At 46.6% G+C, this 18836-nt stretch overlaps 1 protein-coding gene across 1 annotated transcript in view; it reads left to right on the forward strand.

Moving 5' to 3' along the window:
- Nucleotides 1-217: 217 nt before the first annotated feature.
- The window catches only part of LOC147121358 (uncharacterized), a 39591-nt gene continuing 20972 nt past the window's right edge, over nt 218-18836 (forward strand). Inside the window, exons 1-3 of the mRNA XM_085981556.1 lie at nt 218-370; nt 2265-2474; nt 4726-4816. Of these exons, the coding sequence (XP_085837682.1) occupies nt 2434-2474; nt 4726-4816 (132 nt within the window). The 5' untranslated portion in view covers nt 218-370; nt 2265-2433. The remainder of the gene's footprint in view (nt 371-2264; nt 2475-4725; nt 4817-18836) is intronic.

Here is an 18836-nt window from a genome sequence, read left to right on the forward strand (position 1 = left end):
TTTGAGTGATAAAATTTCTCCTTATCTCAGTCCTAAATTCTGAGACTGTGGCTCCTGGTTCTACACTCCACAGCCAGGGGAAAAATCTTCCCAGCATCTACTCTGTCAAGCCCTGTAGGAATTTTATATGTTTATATTCTCTGCAAACTGGAACCCATCCAGCTGGTTCTTTGTGACACGTTCCTTCAGCAAACGTCCTTTGTTTCAGGGGCTGGAAATGCCATTGTTTGCAGCAACTTCGCTGCGTGTTTGAACCAATGAGAGTGCAGATTCACAAAGATGTTTCCAGGCCAGTGACTGGGAAACATCGTAAGTGACTGCTTAGTGTTCCTGTTACCTGTGCAGTCAAGGCGAGTACACGGGGCAAGCGGTGAGTAAAACACAAAATATGGGGCAGCTGCTAGATTTTCTGATGAACAGTGTTTGAATTGACAAACTCTACTCTGGGACTCAGTGTAAACAGGAAGTAGGAAATAAATTCTAAGCAAAGGCTGAGGCTGGGTGAGTAAAGTAGGAGAATATGGCAGAGTGAGGAAATCCTCACGTGGGTCAGATTTAAATAGACTTCAGACTTCTTTCTGGATCTTCCTGGCAACCGGATTTAGCCAATTCGGCAGGTTCACTTTGGGGCGATGCACTGACCTGTGTGAAGCCGCCCCCCCGCGCCTGTAGCCAGTGGTCTGAAGACCCCACTAAGTGCAATGTAAAGACAGCTTTAGTCACAGATTGGGGAGGGCCAAGGTTTAGGGATCTCCAAGTGTGGACAGAGAGACTGGTGGCATTAACCAGCTGAAACAATGCAGCTTTCAGCACCGGGCTCCAGTAAACTGCGCTGCTTGGCCAGTTAGGACAGCTCTCCTCCTCCTCAGGGCACTCCCTTCAGGGGTTGGAGTTGTGTGGGAAGAAACCCAACTCCTCAGTGGCTGGTCTATTCCACCAGGTCCCTGTAATGATCCAGGCTGGCTGGTCAATGACCAGCAATGTCCATGCAGTCAATGACCAGTAGTGTCCGTGCGGTCAATGACCAGCAGTGTCCGTGCGGTCAGTGACCAGCAGTGTCCGTGCGGACAATGACCAGCAGTGTCCATGAGTAGAGCGGTCCAGCCTGGCTCAGATATCAAGTTCCAGATTCTGCCAGAGCATTTACATGCTTCTAATCTCCCGTCACCAAGTATTTCATCTTGGAGCCAAGCTGACCCTAAAGGGACACCTCCCCACTCAACAACAACAACTTGCATTTATATAGTGCCTTTAACGTAGCAAAATTCCCCAAGACGTCCCGGTACATCAAATCGTAGCTTTGTGGGACTGATGTTCAGGCTCCATTTCAAGAGATATAAACAAGGAATATAGTTCTAACGACAGAAATTCTGAATGTTTGTTTTGAATCATAGTCTATTTAATTCACTCACAATTTAATTGTATTCAATCTGAAGGAGCTAAAATTACAGCATAAGTGGCAGGCTGTTCCTATGACACTGCCCTTTCACATCAATGAAACAACAACTTGCATTGAGAGAAAAACAAGTGGCAAAGAGTTTACAGAGGAGAGAGGGTTTAGGAGAGAGATTGACTGAGGGAGAGAGAGAGTTTCGGTGAGAGATTGACTGGGAGAGAGAGGGTTTAGGTGAGAGATTGACTGAGGGAGAGAGAGGGTTTAGGAGACAGATTGAAGAAGCAAGAGATGACTTAGAAGAGAGATGGAATGAGCATCGGAAGGTTTAGACGAGCAATGGACAAAGCACTAGAGAATTTAAGAGAGAGTTGGATTGGTCAGTGGAAGATTTAGGAGAGAGGCAGGAGGAGCAGTAGAGGGTGTATGAGAGCAAGGAGCTGAGATGTAGTGGGTTTAGGAGAGAGATGGATTGAGCAATAGAAAAGTTAAAAGAGAAACAGTGGTAGAGGATTTAAGACAGGTGACTGAAGGCAGTTTCTGCTATGTTGGCAAACGTGACACCCAATGTATGCACAGCAAGGTCCCATAAACAGCAATGAGATAATGTCCGGATAACCTGTTTCTGGTGGTGTTGGTTGAGGGTTGAGTGTTGACCAGGACACCAGGGAACTCCATGTTCTTCTTCCAATAGTGTCATGAGATCTTTTACATCACCTGATCAGGTAGACAGAGTCTCGATTTAATATCACGTTTAAAAGACGGCACCTCCAACAGTTCAGCTCTCCCTCAGTATTGCATTGGAGTGTTAGCCTGGATCATGTGCTCAAAACCTAGAGTAGTGCTTGAACTCCCAACATTCTGTTTTTAGCAGATCTTTTCAGCCGCTGGTCGAATCTAGAGCTTCGGGATAGCTTGTGTACTTGCTGCGGAATCATGCTTTGTTGCTCTTGGCTGTGACACCAAACGAATTCAACCACTGATGAAAGTAGGACACCTTCTCCATTCAAGTGACAAAGGGAAGACTTGAGACAGACACAATGGAGCAGTGGATTGACCAAGAGACGAGGCCCAGTGCAGAGTAAGTGTGTTGATGGGGACCAGAGAAGGTTAAACCGATCATTAGCAGGTTTGAGTAATAGGTTGTATGATGGCCCTAGTTATGTCTTTGGTCACTGAGATTACCTGAAAATGAACAGGCCAGGTAAATATCAGGTACATTCCATTTCAGGTAACTGGCAAAAGAGCCAGAGGGGAGATGAGGAGCAATATTTTACACAGTGAGTTGTTATGATCTGGAATGCACTGCCTGAAAGGCTGGTGGAAGCAGATTCAATAGTAACTTTCAAAAAGGGAATTGGATAAATACTTGAAAAGGAAAAGTTAGCAGGGCTATGGGGAAAGAGCAGGGAGTGGGACTAATTGGACAGCTCTTTCAAAGAGCTGGCACAGGCACGGTGGGTTGAATGGCCTCCTTCTGTGCGTAAGATTCTATGATTCCACACGCACCATAGAGTGTATTTTGCAAGACTGTGCTTCCGCTGCAGACACTGGCTGGATGAGATCACGGATTGGAGAAAAAGGCAGAGAGATTAATGAGCCCAATCCTGACTTTCCACACCTTCACTGAACGGGAATCCATCGACCGAGACGCCAGCTGGGAGCAGAATTTCACCAAGTTTCTAGAACTCTGTTTCACCCAGTTTCGAGAACTCTGTGCGTAGGGACCCCGCTCCATGATTGGGACAGATGGATGGAGGTTGTGACCCAGACACGGCTCCCCTGGAGAATCCCAAAGGCATATTAGATCCCAGCCCAGCCCATTTCCAGAACCTTCTGCTGCTCTTCCGTTGGAAATGTGCTAGAAATCCCGTGCAGATTTGGGGCAAAGTCTGGTGTGGACAGATTTCCAGCCAGTTCAGCCCCTTCAGGGACTCCTTTCCTGGGGTTTCTGTTGATCTCCACTAGCAGGAGATCAGAGAACCTTCATGGGAATTCAGCCCCTTGTTTCCAGTTGATTTTCCCTCCAGTTTGCTTGGAGACCAAACACAAACAGTGGCTGAGTTATCAACCAAGTCACTTGCTTTCACTAACTCGATTTTAACTTATTTTATTTTATCTCCTGACTGTCTCCTCCCCTGTCCCCACCCTGGCTCCCCTACCCCCCACATCGCCCCAACCCATCCCTCCGCTCCCTATCCCTCCGCTCCCCTCAGCTTACCTCCCTCCAACCCACCCCTCCCAATCCCTCCCCTCCCCCATCCTTCCTCTCCACTCCTATCATGAGTAAATCAGGATTTCTTAGAACATAAGAACATAAGAAATAAGAGCAGGAGTAGGCCATACGGCCCCTCGAGCCTGCAATTCAATAAGATCATGGCTGATCATCGACCTCAACTCCACTTTCCCGCCCAATCTCCATATCCCTTGATTCCCCTAGAGTCCAAAAATCTATCGATCTCAGCCTTGAATATACTCAAAGACTCAGCATTCACAGCCCTCTGGGGCAGAGAATTCCAAAGATTCACAACCCTCTGAGTGAAGAAATTCCTCCTCATCTCGGTCTTAAATGGCCTACCCCTTATCCTGAGACTATGCCCCCTAGTTCTAGACACTCCAGCCAGGGGAAACAACCTCTCAGCATCTACCCTGTCAATCCCCCTCAGAATCTTGTATGTATCAATGAGATCACCTCTCATTCTTCTAAACTCCAGAGAGTATAGACCCATTCTACACAATCTCTCATCATAGGACAGCCCTCTCATCCCAGGAATCAATCTAGTGAACCTTCGTTGCACCGCCTCCAAGGCAAGTATATCCTTCATTAGATAAGGAGACCAAAACTGTGCACAGTACTCCAGGTGTGGTCTCACCAAGGCCCTGTTCAATTGTAGCAAGACCTCCTTACTCTTATACTCCAACCCCCTTGCAATAAAGGACAACATGCCATTTGCCTTCCTTATTGCTTGCTGTACCTGCATGCTAGCTTTCTGCGTTTCTTGCACGAGGACACCCAAATCTCTCTGAACACCAACATTTGAAAGTTTCACACCATTTAAAAAATATTCTTCACATATCTGCAGCACAACCCATGGAATCGATCACTGAGTAATTCATACCGAGCAAAAATAACGAGGAGACTCTGTACAAGTGATTGCAGATCTGCAATGTGCTGCTCTTTCTGGTGAGGTTTGGTGAGATTCAGAGTATTTTGACGAGTGGGCATTCGGAAGTAGATAACTGGGAATTTATGCTTGCATCGGGATTATATATTTACTTGTTATGGATCACAAACTAAATATTTGAATATTTATGATGTGCTTATTCGAAAGGAAGCAGAAAAAAGGAGAATCTCAAGTGGAGGAGAATCTGATGAGTGACCCATTCAGGCCCGTCTACAATGAGGCACTTGAAGTATCCCAGGTGAGTATTACACAATGGGCTAGAAATGGCGGTCGGAGCCGTACCTCCGGAGTACGTCTCCGAACCGCGAAACAATTACAAAAGTACCTCCTGGCGCTCAGGCTGTGAAGAATTGCAGTCTCAGCCTCAAGGCAGAGGGCAGCTTAATGGCCCATGGATCCCAGGTGGTGCGGAAGTGTGCCTGGGATCACGTGGACCTGGTCCTCCAATCAATAAGCAGAATTCCATTTCAATCATTTACGAAGGGAATCCCCCAATGAGATGCAATGGGATCCTGAAATCTAATAATTATACAATGTACAGAATTGGAATTTTATTCAAAATTACCTTCAACAAAAATTTAATTTTTTGATAATATTATACATCATTAAAGCTGTAATCTGAACCAATATTTGCATAAACTCATTTAATTCAATGCTTGTGCGTAATTGAGGATATGAAAATGTTTAACTTAAGCCTTCGATATCCCCTTACACTGATGCAAACAGACCTTGCTTGCATCAACCGTGGGCAATTGCTGGCCAACTCCGCACCAGCGATTGCTTTCTTGGGGCACCCGTACACGTTGACAGGCCGCAAGTTCCAGAATTCGCACATGCGCAAGCGCATATGGAAATCCAGAACTTGTGAGGCATTTCAAAGGGAAGACGACGGCGTACTTTGAGAGTACACCGTCACAGACACTACGATTTCAGGGCCATTCTCTTTTATAAAAAGCTGCTGAGAAATCCCAACATCTGTATCTCTTGTAAATCCCCTCAAGAAATAAAACTGCTGTAAATACTTAAACAGACCTATAGGAATCTGGGATGTTATGATTAAGGTTATCCACCAGGTGGTGCTGTAGCCAATGCTGCTGCTAAGGTCAGAGGTTTGCTTCCTGTTAAGGTCAGAGGTTTGCTTCCTGTATAGGTCAGCACAAGGTGGAATGCCAGGATGCTGATGCAGGCTGTCTGTAAATGTGTTTCCCAGTTGCTAATAAAGTACTCTTATTAATCCTAATACCTCGCCTCTTCGAGTCCTTGTCTCACTACATGGATTTATCACATTTGGCGACGAGAAAACGAAAGGACCCTGAATAAAGAAGAAAAGTCTGCCAGGACGTTTAAACAACAAAATTACGAGCTATGGTTAGCTACCAGCTGGAAGGGAGCATGGCTGCCACGGTAGGAACGGTTTCCGCTTTTGATAGTCAAGCACAAACCTGGGAGGAATACTGTGAAGTGTTGGGTTATTTTTTCGAAGCAAATGAAATAAATGATGCCGGAAAAAGGAAAGCCATTCTACTTAGTTCAGTGGGAAGCCAAACCTACAGTTTGATGAAGAATCTGCTCAGTCCTGAAAAGCCTGGAGACAAATCATTTGTTGAATTAGTGGCCTTGCTAAAAGAACATTTCAACCCTAAGCCTAGTGAGATTGTACAGCGGTTCAAGTTTAATTCAAGGAACAGGAAAGAGGAAGAGAGTGTAATGGACTATGTAGCGGTGTTGCGTAAATTAGCACAAGATTGCAATTATGGGAACAACCTGAAGGAAATGCTGAGAGATAGGCTAGTTTGCAGAATAATGGATGACCGAATGCAATGTAGATTATTATCTGAGACTGGGCTTACTTATGAAAAAGCATTGGAACTTGCTCAAGCCATAGAGACAGCGAACCGAGATGTAAAAGAAATACAGGGTTCAGACAGGTCAACGCAAGTTGCAGGTCAGGTTGTTGTGCACAAGTTGAACATGCATCAGAAACCACAACGTGAGCATGTGAAGGCATGTTATAGATGCAAGGGCGATCACTTGGCGAGTGAATGCCGGTTTCTGGAGGAAAAGTGCTACAAGTGTGGGAAACAAGGATACATAAAATGAGCTTGCAGGGCGAAATCACCTGTGGAGAAATCCAAACCAAAAGGGGGAGGACAGCAAAACCAAGGGAGAGAAGTGAAAAAACATGGAGCACACCACATTAGCGGGGAAGCTGAGGAAGAAGAGGACATGTTCATAATGTATAGCATGTTAGAGAACATTCCAAAAGTGGCTCCTATCACATTGCAACTGACAGTAAATGACTCTAAGGTGAACTTTGAAGTGGATACAGGGTGCGGCGTGACCATAATGAACAAGGCAGAGTACTCAAAATTGTGGAACCGTGCAAAAGTTCCAGAGTTAAAGCCTTGCTCCCTGCATCTTAAAACATATACAGGTGAACAAGTAGCGACATTAGGTACAGCTAAGGTAACTGTGCAACACAGGGACACAGTGGAACAGCTGCCTGTAGTTATAGTATTGGGTACCGGACCAAACCTGTTAGGTCGGGGCTGGATAAAATAACTTAAATTAGACTGGGGAGCAGTACATCAAATAGATGCGGGCAAACAGTTGACTTTGCAAGAAGTGTTGAGTGAACATGAGAATGTGTTCAAGGAGGAACTTGGCACATTTAATGGCCCTCCAGCTAAGATTTATGTAGACAAGGAGGCACCGCCAAGGTTTTTTAAACAATGACCTGTGCCTTATGCCATGAAGCCAAAGGTAGAGGCTGAGCTTGACCGTCTATTGAGAAAGAACATACTGGAGCCAGTGAAATGTTCAGAATGGGCAGCTCCCATAGTACCTGTTTTAAAACCGGACAATTCGGTAAGACTCTGTGGAGACTATAAATTGACAGTCAATCGGGTGTCCAAACTAGAGCAGTATCCAATTCCCAAAACAGAGGATCTCTTTGCAAACCTGGCTGGAGGAAAGAAATTCACAAAGTTGGATATGAGTCATGCCTACTTGCAGATTACACTGGATGACGAATCAAAGAAGTATGTCACCATAAATACACACAAGGGCTTGTTTACATATAACCGCTTACCGTTTGGTGTCTCATCTAGTCCAGCTATCTTCCAGAGGACAATCAAAGGTGTACTGCAAGGGATTCCACATGTTTCCATCTATCTGGATGACATTCTGGTGACGGGAAGAACCGACCAGGAGCATCTGAGCACTCTGAGAGAGGTACTACAGAGATTGGAGAGGGCAGGGTTCTGGCTCAAGAGGAGTAAGTGCACTTTCCTGGGGAATGAGGCAGTGTTCCTGGGACACAGAGTGGACACCACCGGGCTCCATCCACTCAAGGAGAAGGTACAAGCATTGCAGGACGCCCCTGCTCCTACAAATGTGGCTGAGTTAAAAGCTTACCTGGGACTGCTGAACTATTATAACAGGTTTTTACCAAACTTGTCAACTGTGTTAGCACCTCTTCACAAACTACTGCGCAAGGAGACACAGTGGCAGTGGGGAGAGGAGCAGGGGGTTTCATTTGAACAGCCCAAGAAACTGATGCTGTCGTCGGATGTGCTGGTTCACTACAATGCAGAGAATGACACCATTCTCTCTTGTGACGCTTCACCTTACGGGGTGGGGGCAGTTCTTTCACACTGCATGGAAGATGGAACTGAAAGACCAATAGGGTTTATGTCCCAAACTCTAACACCAGCGGAAAAAAACTATTCCCAGTTAGACAAGGAGGGGTTAGCAGTAATGTTTGGGTTACAGAGGTTCCACAAGTACATATATGGCAGGAAGTTCACCATATGCACCGATCATAAACCTCTTCTCTCTCTTTTCAATGAAATGAAAGCAGTTCCACAGATGGTGTCACCCCGGATCCAGAGGTGGGCAGTGACGTTGAGGGCATATGAGTATGTCATCATCTACAAGGCGGGCAAGTACCATGGGAGCGCAAATGCCTTGAGCCGTCTTCCACTGCCAGGCACACCTATCCGTGCAGCTCCAGAGGACAGAGTTTTGATGTTGGAGGACACTGACACGGCACTTGTGACTGCAGAGCAAGTAAGAACATGGACAGGTAAAGATCCAGTACTGTCTAGAGTTCGAGAATATGTGGTGAGGGGATGGCCACAGCATCCGGAAGGGGCTAACTTCACACCCTACAGTGTCAGGAAAACAGAGCTGAGTGTGCAGGATGGTTGTGTGTTGTGGGGAGCACGAGTGATTATTCCACAGCCAGCACGACAGTCTATCCTAGAGCAACTACATCAGTGTCATCCTGGGGTCTCGCGTATGAAAGCCTTGGCTAGGAGTTACTTGTGGTGGCCAAAGCTAGATGAGGAGATAGAAAATCTAGTCAAGACATGCAGCACTTGTCAGGAACACCGGAAGGCACCAGCAGCGGCTCCTCTCCACCCCTGGGAGTGGCTGGATAAACCATGGAGAAGATTGCATTTAGATTATGCGGGTCCATTCATGGGGAAGATGTTCCTCATAATCATTGATGCACATTCCAAATGGATGGATGTTTATCCTGTAAATTCTGCTTCCGCCACTACTACTATAGACTGCCTGCGTCGGAGCTTCAGTAATCAAGGGCTACCGGAGATCGTGGTGAGTGACAATGCCACTTGTTTTGTGAGTACAGAGACAAAAGAGTTCGAAAAAATGGCATAGTGCAGGTGACCTCGGCTCCATATCATCTGTCCTCGAATGGACTTGCGGAGAGAGCCGTACAAACATTTAAGGAGATGATGAAAATAAGTGCAGAAGGGAGTTTAGCAGCCAAAGTGTCACGGGTTCTGTTCAGCTACAGAATAACACCTCAATCCACCACAGGACTCTCTCCTGCTGAGCTGTTATTAGGTCGTAGACTACGCTCCACTCTTGACCTTGTCCACCCAGACCTAAAAAGGAAAATGGAAAACAGACAAAACAAACAAAAAGAGAACCATGACAAAAGAACAAAGAGCCGAAGTTTTGGAGAAGGAGATGCAGTCCTTACCAGGAATTTCAGTTATGGACCAAAGTGGATTCCTGGCTTCATCGACTCAATGACAAGTCCAGTATCATACAAGGTCATGTTGGGAGATGGTAGGGTAGTACGCAGACATGTAGATCAGATACTTCCCAGACAAGGGGAAATTGAAATGAAGATTCCAGATGCAATGACTGAAGACAGGGTTGCCCCCAGTTTTCCAAGTGCATCTGTGGTGCCACCACCAGGGACAGAGACAATTCCACAGGAACCTATTCGTCAAGAGGAAACCATCGTTGCAGAGTCAGATACTCTGAGCACTGCTCAGGAGCAGCTGGTGGCTTCACCACAAACAATCAGGGACTTTACTGTTAGATGTTCACAAAGGCATCGCAAGCCACCAGAGAGATTGATACTGAACTGTTAGATTCGTCAAGTATGGAACATGATGAATGGAGACTCCTTATGTGACCCTCAGGAATGGTTGTTTGTTAAGAAATTCATACTGAAATCTTAAGGGAGGAGGGATATAGTAATCTGGGATGTTATGATTAAGGTTATCCACCAGGTGGTGCTGTAGCCAATGCTGCTGCTAAGGTCAGATGTTTGCTTCCTGTTAAGGTCAGAGGTTTGCTTCCTGTATAGGTCAGCAGAAGGTGGAATGCCAGGATGCTGATGCAGGCTGTCTGTAAATGTGTTTCCCAGTTGTTAATAAAGTACTCGTGTTAATTCTAACATCTAGCCTCTTTGAGTTCCTTGTTCCACTTTCTGGATTGATCACAAGACCCTTACTACACATGGTTTTTCGGAGTACTACCAACGTGTCAGCCGTGGCTCACTGGGTGGTATTCTCGCCTCTGAGGCAGAAGGTTGTGGATTCAAGCCCCACTCCAGACACTTGAGCCCATAATCCAGGTCAACACTTCAGTGCAGTACTGAGGGAGCGCTGCACTGTCGGAGGGGCAGTACTGAGGGAGCGCTGCACTGTCAGAGGGGCAGTACTGAGGGAGCACTGCACTGTCGGAGGGGCAGTACTGAGGGAGCACTGCACCGTCGGAGGGGCAATACTGAGGAAGAGTTGCACTGTCAGAAGGGCAGTACTGAGGGAGTGCTGCACTGTCAAAGGTGCAGTACTGAGGGAGGGCTGCACTGTCGGAGGGGCAGTACTGAGGGAGCGCTGCACTGTCGGAGGGTCAGTACTGAGGAGGGGCTGTACTGTCGGAGGGTCAATATTGAGGAAGGGCTGCACTGTCAGTGGGGCAGTACTGAGGGAGTGCTGCACTGTCAAAGATGCTGTACTGAGGGAGGGCTGCACTGTCGGAGGGGCAGTACTGAGGGACGCTGCACTGTCAGAGGGTCAGTACTGAGGGAGCACTGCACTGTCGGAGGGTCAGTACTGAGGAGGGGCTGCAGTGTCGGAGGGTCAATACTGAGGGAGTGCTGCACTGTCAAAGGTGCAGTACTGAGGGAGGGCTGCACTGTTGGAGGGGCATTACTGAGTGAGCACTGCACTGGCAGAGGGTCAGTACTGAGGGAGCGCTGCACTGTCGGAGATGCAGTACTGAGGAAGTGCTGCACTGTCGGAGGGACAATACTGAGGGAGTGCTGCACTGTCAGAGGGGCAGTATTGAATGAGCACTGCACTGTCAGAGGGGCAGTACTGAGGGAGCACTGCACTGTCAGAGGGGCAGGACGGAGAGAGTGCTGCACTGTCGGAGAGGCAGTACTGAGAGAATGCTGCACTGTCGGAGGGGCAGTACTGAGGGAGCACTGCACTGTTGGAGGGGCAGGACTGTGAGAGTGCTGCACTGTCGGAGGGGCAGTGCTGAGTTAGTGCTGCACTGTTGGAGGGGCAGTACCAAGGGAGCGCTGCACTTTCGGAGGGTCAGTAATGAGGGAGCACTGCACTGTTGGAGGGGCAGTACTGAGGGAGTGCTGCACTGTCAGTGGGTCAGTAATGAGGGAACGCTGCACTGTTGGAGAGTCAGTGCCGAGGGAGTACTGCACTGTTGGAGGTGCTGTCTTTTGGATGAGATGTTAAACCAAGGCCCTTTCTGCCCCCTCTGGTGAATGTAGAAGATCCCATGGCTCTATTCGAAGAGCTGGGGAATTCTCCCCAGTGTCCTGGCCAATATTTATCCCTCAACAAACACCTAAAACAGATTAACTGGTCATTTATCTCATTACTGTATTTGGAACCTTGCTGTGCACAAATTGGCTGCCACTTTACCCTGCAGCAATTTAAACAATATTCATTGGCTGTAAAGTGCTTTTGGATGGCCTGAGGTCATGAAAGGTGCTATATAAATGCAAGTTCTTTCTTTCTTTTGTCTCCCCCGGGATTAGTACAGAGGAGGAAGATATAAAAAGCTGCACGGTCTATGGTTAGGGTACGCATGGATGGTATCTTCTTACCTTCTGTCTGTGTGCTGATAAAGATAAGTGTTTAAGAACACAGCTGTTTTCTGCATGAGAGATTCCTGTTCAGAATGTAAACATTATTATGCGTGTACGCTCTGTCCCTTCCTGTCACACTCTGGTTATCATTACCCCTACTTACCTACGCTACACTATTACCTTGTCCTTTCTCTTTAACTTTCTAAGTTTCCCCTCACTTGAACCCTCCCCCCTCCACTATTTAGTTTAAAGCCATGTCTACAGCCCTAGTTATTCGATTTGCCAGGACACTGGTCCCAGCATGGGAGGTAAGTAGCACGGAGTCCAGTTCTACAGGGCATTGCTTCTACAGAGTACTAAACTTGGGAATTTGGTGAGTGAGGGAATTCAGTAAGGTGGGGTTATAGAAACATAGAAGATAGGAGCAGGAGTAGGCCATTTGGCCCCTCGAGCCTGTTCCACCATTTAATGAGATCATGGCTGATCATCCAAATTCAGTATGCTGTCCCTGCTTTCTCCCCATATCCCTTGATCCCTTTAGACTTAAGAAATATATCGAACTCCTTCTTGAATATATTTAATAAGTTGGCCTCAACTGCCTTCTATGGTAGAGAATTCCACAGGTTCACCACTCTCTGGGTGAAGAAATTCCTCCTCATCTCAGTCAAAAATGGCTTACCTCTTATCCTTAGACTGTAACCCCTGGTTCTGGACTCCCCCGCCATCGGGAACATCCTTCCAACATCTAGTCTGTCTAGTCCTGTTAGAATTTTATAAGTTTCAATGAGATCCCCTCTCATTCTTCTAAACTCTAGCGAATATAAGCCTAATCGACTCAATCTCTCTTCATACGTCATTCCTGCCATTCCAGGTATCAGTCTGGTGAATCTTCGCTGCACTCCCTCCATGGCAAGAACATCCTTCCTCAGATAAGGTGACCAAAACTGCACATAATACTCAAGGTGTGGTCTCACCAAGGCCCTGTACAACTGCAGCAAGGCATCCTTGCTCCTGTACTCGAATCCTCTCACCATGAAGGCCAACATACCATTTGCCTTCTTAACCACCTGCTGCACCTGCATGCTTACCTTCAGCGACTGGTGCACAAGGACACCCAGGTCTCGTTGCACTTCCCCTTTTCCCAGTCTATTGCCGTTCAGATAATAATCTGCCTTCCTGTTTTTGCCACCAAAGTGGATAACCTCGCATTTATCCACATTATACTGCATCTGCAAGCATCTGCCCAAGCACCCAACCTGTCCAAATCATATTGGAGTTTCTCTGCATCCTCCTCACAGCACACACACCCACCCAGCTTTGTGTCATCTGCAAACTTGGAGATATTACATCTAGTTCCATCGTCTAGATCATTAATATATATTGTGAATAGCTAGGGTCCTAACACCGATCCCTGCGGTACCCCACTAGTCACTGCCTGCCACTCGGAAAAAGACCCGTTTATTCCAAATCTTTGCTTCCTGTCTGCCAAACAGTTCTTTATCCAAGTCAGTACCTTACCCCCAATCCCATGTGCTTTAACTTTGCATGCCAATCTCTTATGTGAGACCTTATCGAAAGCCTTCTGAAGGTCCAAATACACCACATCCACTGGTTCTCCCTTATCTCTTCTACCAGTTACATCCTCAAAAAATTCCAGTAGATTAGTCAAGCATGATTTACCTTTTGTAAATCCATGTTGACTTTGTCCGATCCTGTCACTGTTTTCCAAGTGCTCTGCTATTACATCTTTTATAATGGACTCTAGCAATTTCCCCACATCCGATGTCAGGCTTACCGGTCTATAATTCCCCGTTTTCTCTCTACCACCTTTTTTGAACAGTGGGGTTACATTAGCTACCCTCCAATCCATGGGAACTATTCCAGAGTCTATAGAATTTTGGAAGATGACCAGCAATGCATCTACTATTTCTAGGGCCACTTCCTTAAGTACCCTAGGATGTAGATTATCAGGCCCTGGGGAATTATTGGCCTTCAATCCTGTCAATTTCCCTAACACCATTTCCCTACAAATACTGATTTCATTCAATTCCTCCCTCTCATTAGACACTATGTTCCCCGACATCTCTGGAATGTTATTTGAGTCCTCCTTTGTGAAGACAGAACCAAAGTATGTATTGAATTGGTCTGCCATTTCTTTGTTCCCCATTATAAATTCCCCTGATTCTGACTGCAAGGGACCTATGCTTGACTTCACCAATCTTTTTCTCTTCACATATCTATAGAAGCTTTTACAGTCAGTTTTTATGTTCCCTGAAAGCTTACTCTCATATTCTATTCCCCCCCTCTTAATTAATTCCTTTGTCCTCTTTTGCTGAATCCTAAACTGCTCACAATCCTCAGTTTTGCTGCTTTTTCTAGCCAATTTATATGTCCTCTCCTTGGATCTTATGCTATCCCTAATTTCCCTTGTTAGCCACAGTTGAGTCACTGTTTTTGTTTTATTTTTATGCCAAACAGGGATGAACAACTTCTGCAATCCACCCATGCAATCTTTAAATATTTGCCATTGCCTATCCATCATCAACCCTTTAAGTAATGTTCCCCAATCCATCCTAGCCACCTCACGCCTCATGCCAATGTAGTTTCCTTTATTTAAATTCAGGACCCTAGTCTCTGAGTCAACTACTTCACTCTCCATCTTAATGAAGAATTCTATCATATTATGATCGCTCCGCCCCAAGGGGCCTCGCACAACAAGATTGCTAATTAATCCTTTCTCATTACATAATACCCAGTCTAAGATGGCCTGATCTCTAGTTGGTTCCTCGACATATTGGTCCAGGAAACCATCCCGTATACACTCTAGGAATTCCTCCACCACAGTATTGTTACTAATTTGGTTAGCCAAATCTATATGTAGATTAAAGTCACCCATAATAACTGCTGTGCCCTTATTGCACATGTCTCTAATTTCCCATTAATGCCATCCCCAACCTCAGCATTACTGTTTGGGGGTCTGTATACAACTCCCACTAATGTTTTCTGCCCCTTGGTATTTCTCAGCTCTACCCACACAGATTCCACATCATCTGAGCTAATATCCTTCCTTACTCAGCAGGCCAGGCAGCATCCGTGGAGAGAGAAACAGAGTTAACGTTTCAGGTCTGGGACCCTTGTATTTTCAGCATTTTCTGTTGTTATTTCAGATTTCCAGCATCCGCAGTATTTTGCTATTATATCCTTCCTTACTATTGTGTTAATCTCCTCTTTAACCAGCAATGCTACCCCACCTCCTTGTCCTTTTTGCCCATCCTTCCTGAATATTGAATACCCCTGGATGTTGAATTCCCAGCCTTGGTCACCCTGGAGCCATGGTTTGCATAATTCCAATTACATCATATCCGTTTACATCTATTTGCGCAGCTAATTCATCCACCTTATTACGAATGCTCCTCGCATTAAGACACAAAGCCTTCAGGCTTGTTTTTTTAACACTCTTAATCCTTTTAGAATTATTATTTACTGTAGCTCTGTTTGATTTACACCCTTGATTTCTCTGCCTTCCACTTTTGCTTTTCTCCTTCCTGTCTTTTGTTTCTATCCTTGCTTCCCTTTCCTCTGTCTCCCTGCACAGGTTCCCAACCCCCTGCCATTTTAGTTTAAACCCTCCCCAACAGCACTAGCAACCACTCCCCCTAGGACATCAGTCCCGGTCCCGCCCAGGTGCAAACCGTCCATTTTGTACTGGTCCCACCTCCCCCAGAACCGGTTCCAATGTCCCAGGAATTTGAATCCCTCCCCCTTGCACCATTCCTCTAGCCATGTATTCATCTGAAATTTCCTTCTATTTCTACTCTGACTAGCATGTGGTACTGGTAGCAATCCTGAGAATACTACCTTTGTGTTCCTATTTTTTAATTTACCTCCTAACTCCCTATATTCAGCTTTTAGGACCTCATCCCGTTTTTTACCTATATCGTAGGTACCTATATGCACCACGACAACTGGTTGTTTACCCTCCCCCTACAGAATTTCCTGCAGCTGCCCTGAGACATCCTTGATCCTTGCACCAGGGAGGCAACATACCATCCTGGAGTCTCGTTTGCAGCCGCAGAAATGCCTATCTATTCCCCTTACAATGGAATCCCCTATCACTATAGCTCTCCCAGTCTTTTTTCTCCTGTCCTGTGCAGCAGAACCACCCATGGTGCCAGGAAGTTGGCTGCTGCTGCCTTCCCCCGATAAGCCATCTCCCTCAACAATATCCAAAGTGGTATATCTGTTTGAGAGGGGATGGCCACAGGGGACCCCTGCACTACCTGCCTGTGCCAACTACTTTGCCTGGTGGTCACCCATTCCCTTCCTGCCTGTGCAGCCTTTACCTGCGGTGTGACCAGCTCCCTAAACGTGCTATCCACAATCTCCTCAGCATTGCAAATGCTCCAGTATCTATCCATTCACAGCTCCAGCGCAGCAATGCGGTCTGTCAGTAGCTGCAGCTGGATACACTTCCCATACACATGGTCGTCAGGGACACAAGAAGTGTCCCTGATTTCCCACATAGCGCAGGAGGAGCATGCCACGGGGCCAAGCTGTCCTGCCATGACTTACCCTTTATTTAATTTAAATTAAGAGGTACTGCTTGATACATTAAAAAAAATGAACAACTAGGGTTAAATTAGGACTGTGGGCTAAGTTACAGTAAAAACCTAAAGCATATAACTATTAAACAAGGTTATTACCTAGATTAAAAACTATTCATTACAATTGATTATTTTGAAACTTGAAAACCTAATTAGTTAAATAAAATACAATAGAGATGGCAGGGCAGGTGATGTGTTGCAGCTGTAGCATGTGGGAGCTGGTGGGCACCAGTGTGATCCACAGTGACCACATCTGCAGTGTCTGCAGCTCGAGGAACTTCAGCTCAGAGTTGATGAGCTGGAGTCCGAGCTTCAGACACTGCAATACATCAGGGAGGGAGAAAGTTACCTGGACACTTTGTTCCAGGAGGCAGTCACACCCATTAGGTTAAATACTTCAGATTTGTTCCGTGGTCAGGGACAGGAGGGTGTAACTATGAGTGACGTAGGTATGGGGATCCACAAGATAGCATTGGAGGAGCCTCAGCCCTCGCACTTGTCCAACAGGTACGAGGTTCTTGCAGCCTGTGTGGACGAGAGCAAAGACTGCAGGGAGGATGAGCAAACTGACCACAGCACCGTGGTACAGGGGGCCATTCAAGTTGGGGGAGTAAAAAGGAATGTCGTAGTGGTAGGGGACAGTATAGTTAGGGGGATAGATACTGTTGTCTGCAGCCAAGAGCATGAGTCCCAAAGGCTGTGTTGCCTGTCCGGTGTCAGGGTTAAGGACATTTCCTTGGGGCTGGAAGCGAACTTGGAGTGGGAGGGGAAGGATCCAGTTGTCGTGGTCCATGTAGGTACCAATTGTAGTGTATGTACCTTTAAGAGGAACTATGTTTTTGAAGCCCCTGTATACTGTAGTACCAGTAGTGACCACTCGGGTATATAAGCCTGTGTAGCGTCTTGTGTTGTTAGTTCACCTCCAGACTTTGTTCAGTAAACACTTGTTAAATCAACTCCTGCATTCCGTGTCTCCATTAACACATGGATCTAACAGTGGCGACGAGTTAGAAACGAACTTACCTGCAATTCGGCAGCACCTCAAGGGGATCGATTCCTCAGACGAAGGTCGAAGCCAGAAGCAAGGAAAAAAAAAAAAAACTCGAAAACGAGTGCCAGGCTTGGTCTCCAGTCTGTGGTTTCCCCAGCTAAACGGGCTGGTGGCAGGTAGTGCACTGATCCTTCCTGGGCTGCGGCGGGCTAGAGCTCGATCAGGTGGCTCTGCAACGGGGCCGGGCAGCGAGTCGGGAAGCAGAATCAAAGAGAGAGAGAGAGGGTGGAGCACTCAGGGCGCGGCCGGTGCTGCAAAGCAGGTCGGCGTTCGGACCGAGCAGAGGGAGGGGAAAGTCCCAGAGGGTCCGCTCCATGACGGGAACGGTTCTCCAAGTAACGGAGAAACTATTGAAGCGATATGTTAAAAAAAATAAAAATACCGCGAAAAGCTGCAGGTCACAACAGAAACCGCAGAGAACAGCGTTGGCAGCAGCGGCAGCTGCGGGAAAGCGTGGGAGGCGCCATCTTAACTCGGTGGGGAAGAAAGAAAAGCGCGGGAAGCGCCATTTTAGATTTTCAAGATGCCGAAGACTGGCAATATTACTGCTTTCGATAGTGATATAGAAGATTGGACCACATATGTGGAAAGAGTGGAGGTATATTGCAAGGCAAATGAAGTAGCGGATGATAAAAAGGCATCGGTACTTCTAAATCTGATGGGCGCAAGGACATACGGGCTGTTACGAAACTTGATCACTCCAGCCAAACCGATGGACAAGAATTTTAAGGAGATTGTTGATACCTTACAGGAGCACTTAAACCCAACACCACTGCTGATAGCGGAACGATTCAAATTCTTCAGGAGGAATCAGCACAAGAATGAAAGTAACACTGATTACCTCACCGAATTACGAAAGCTGTCAAAGCACTGCCAATTCGGGGCAGGACTGGCAGATTCTCTACGAGACAAATTCATCTGTGGTCTCCTAAGTGAAGGAACACAGAAAAGACTACTTTCTGAGCAAGATTTGACACTGGACAAGGCTTTCAGTGTGGCTGTATCATACGAAGCAGCAGCAAGAGGAGCTGCAGAGATACAGCAAAAGCCACAGGACTTCGGCACCCATGAAATGACACGGGGTTTCGAGAGATGTTATCGCTGCGGCAGATCCACCCATGACCAGAAGGACTGCTGGTTCAAGGACAAAGCATGCAGGCAATGCGGAAAGATGGGACACATTGCACGTGTATGCAGATCTGGAAAGAAATCCGCTGAC

The sequence above is a fragment of the Somniosus microcephalus genome, chromosome 3 (assembly GCF_052327205.1).
Source record: "Somniosus microcephalus isolate GS21.2 chromosome 3, FLI_Smic_1.0, whole genome shotgun sequence".
Classification (NCBI taxonomy): domain Eukaryota; kingdom Metazoa; phylum Chordata; class Chondrichthyes; order Squaliformes; family Somniosidae; genus Somniosus; species Somniosus microcephalus.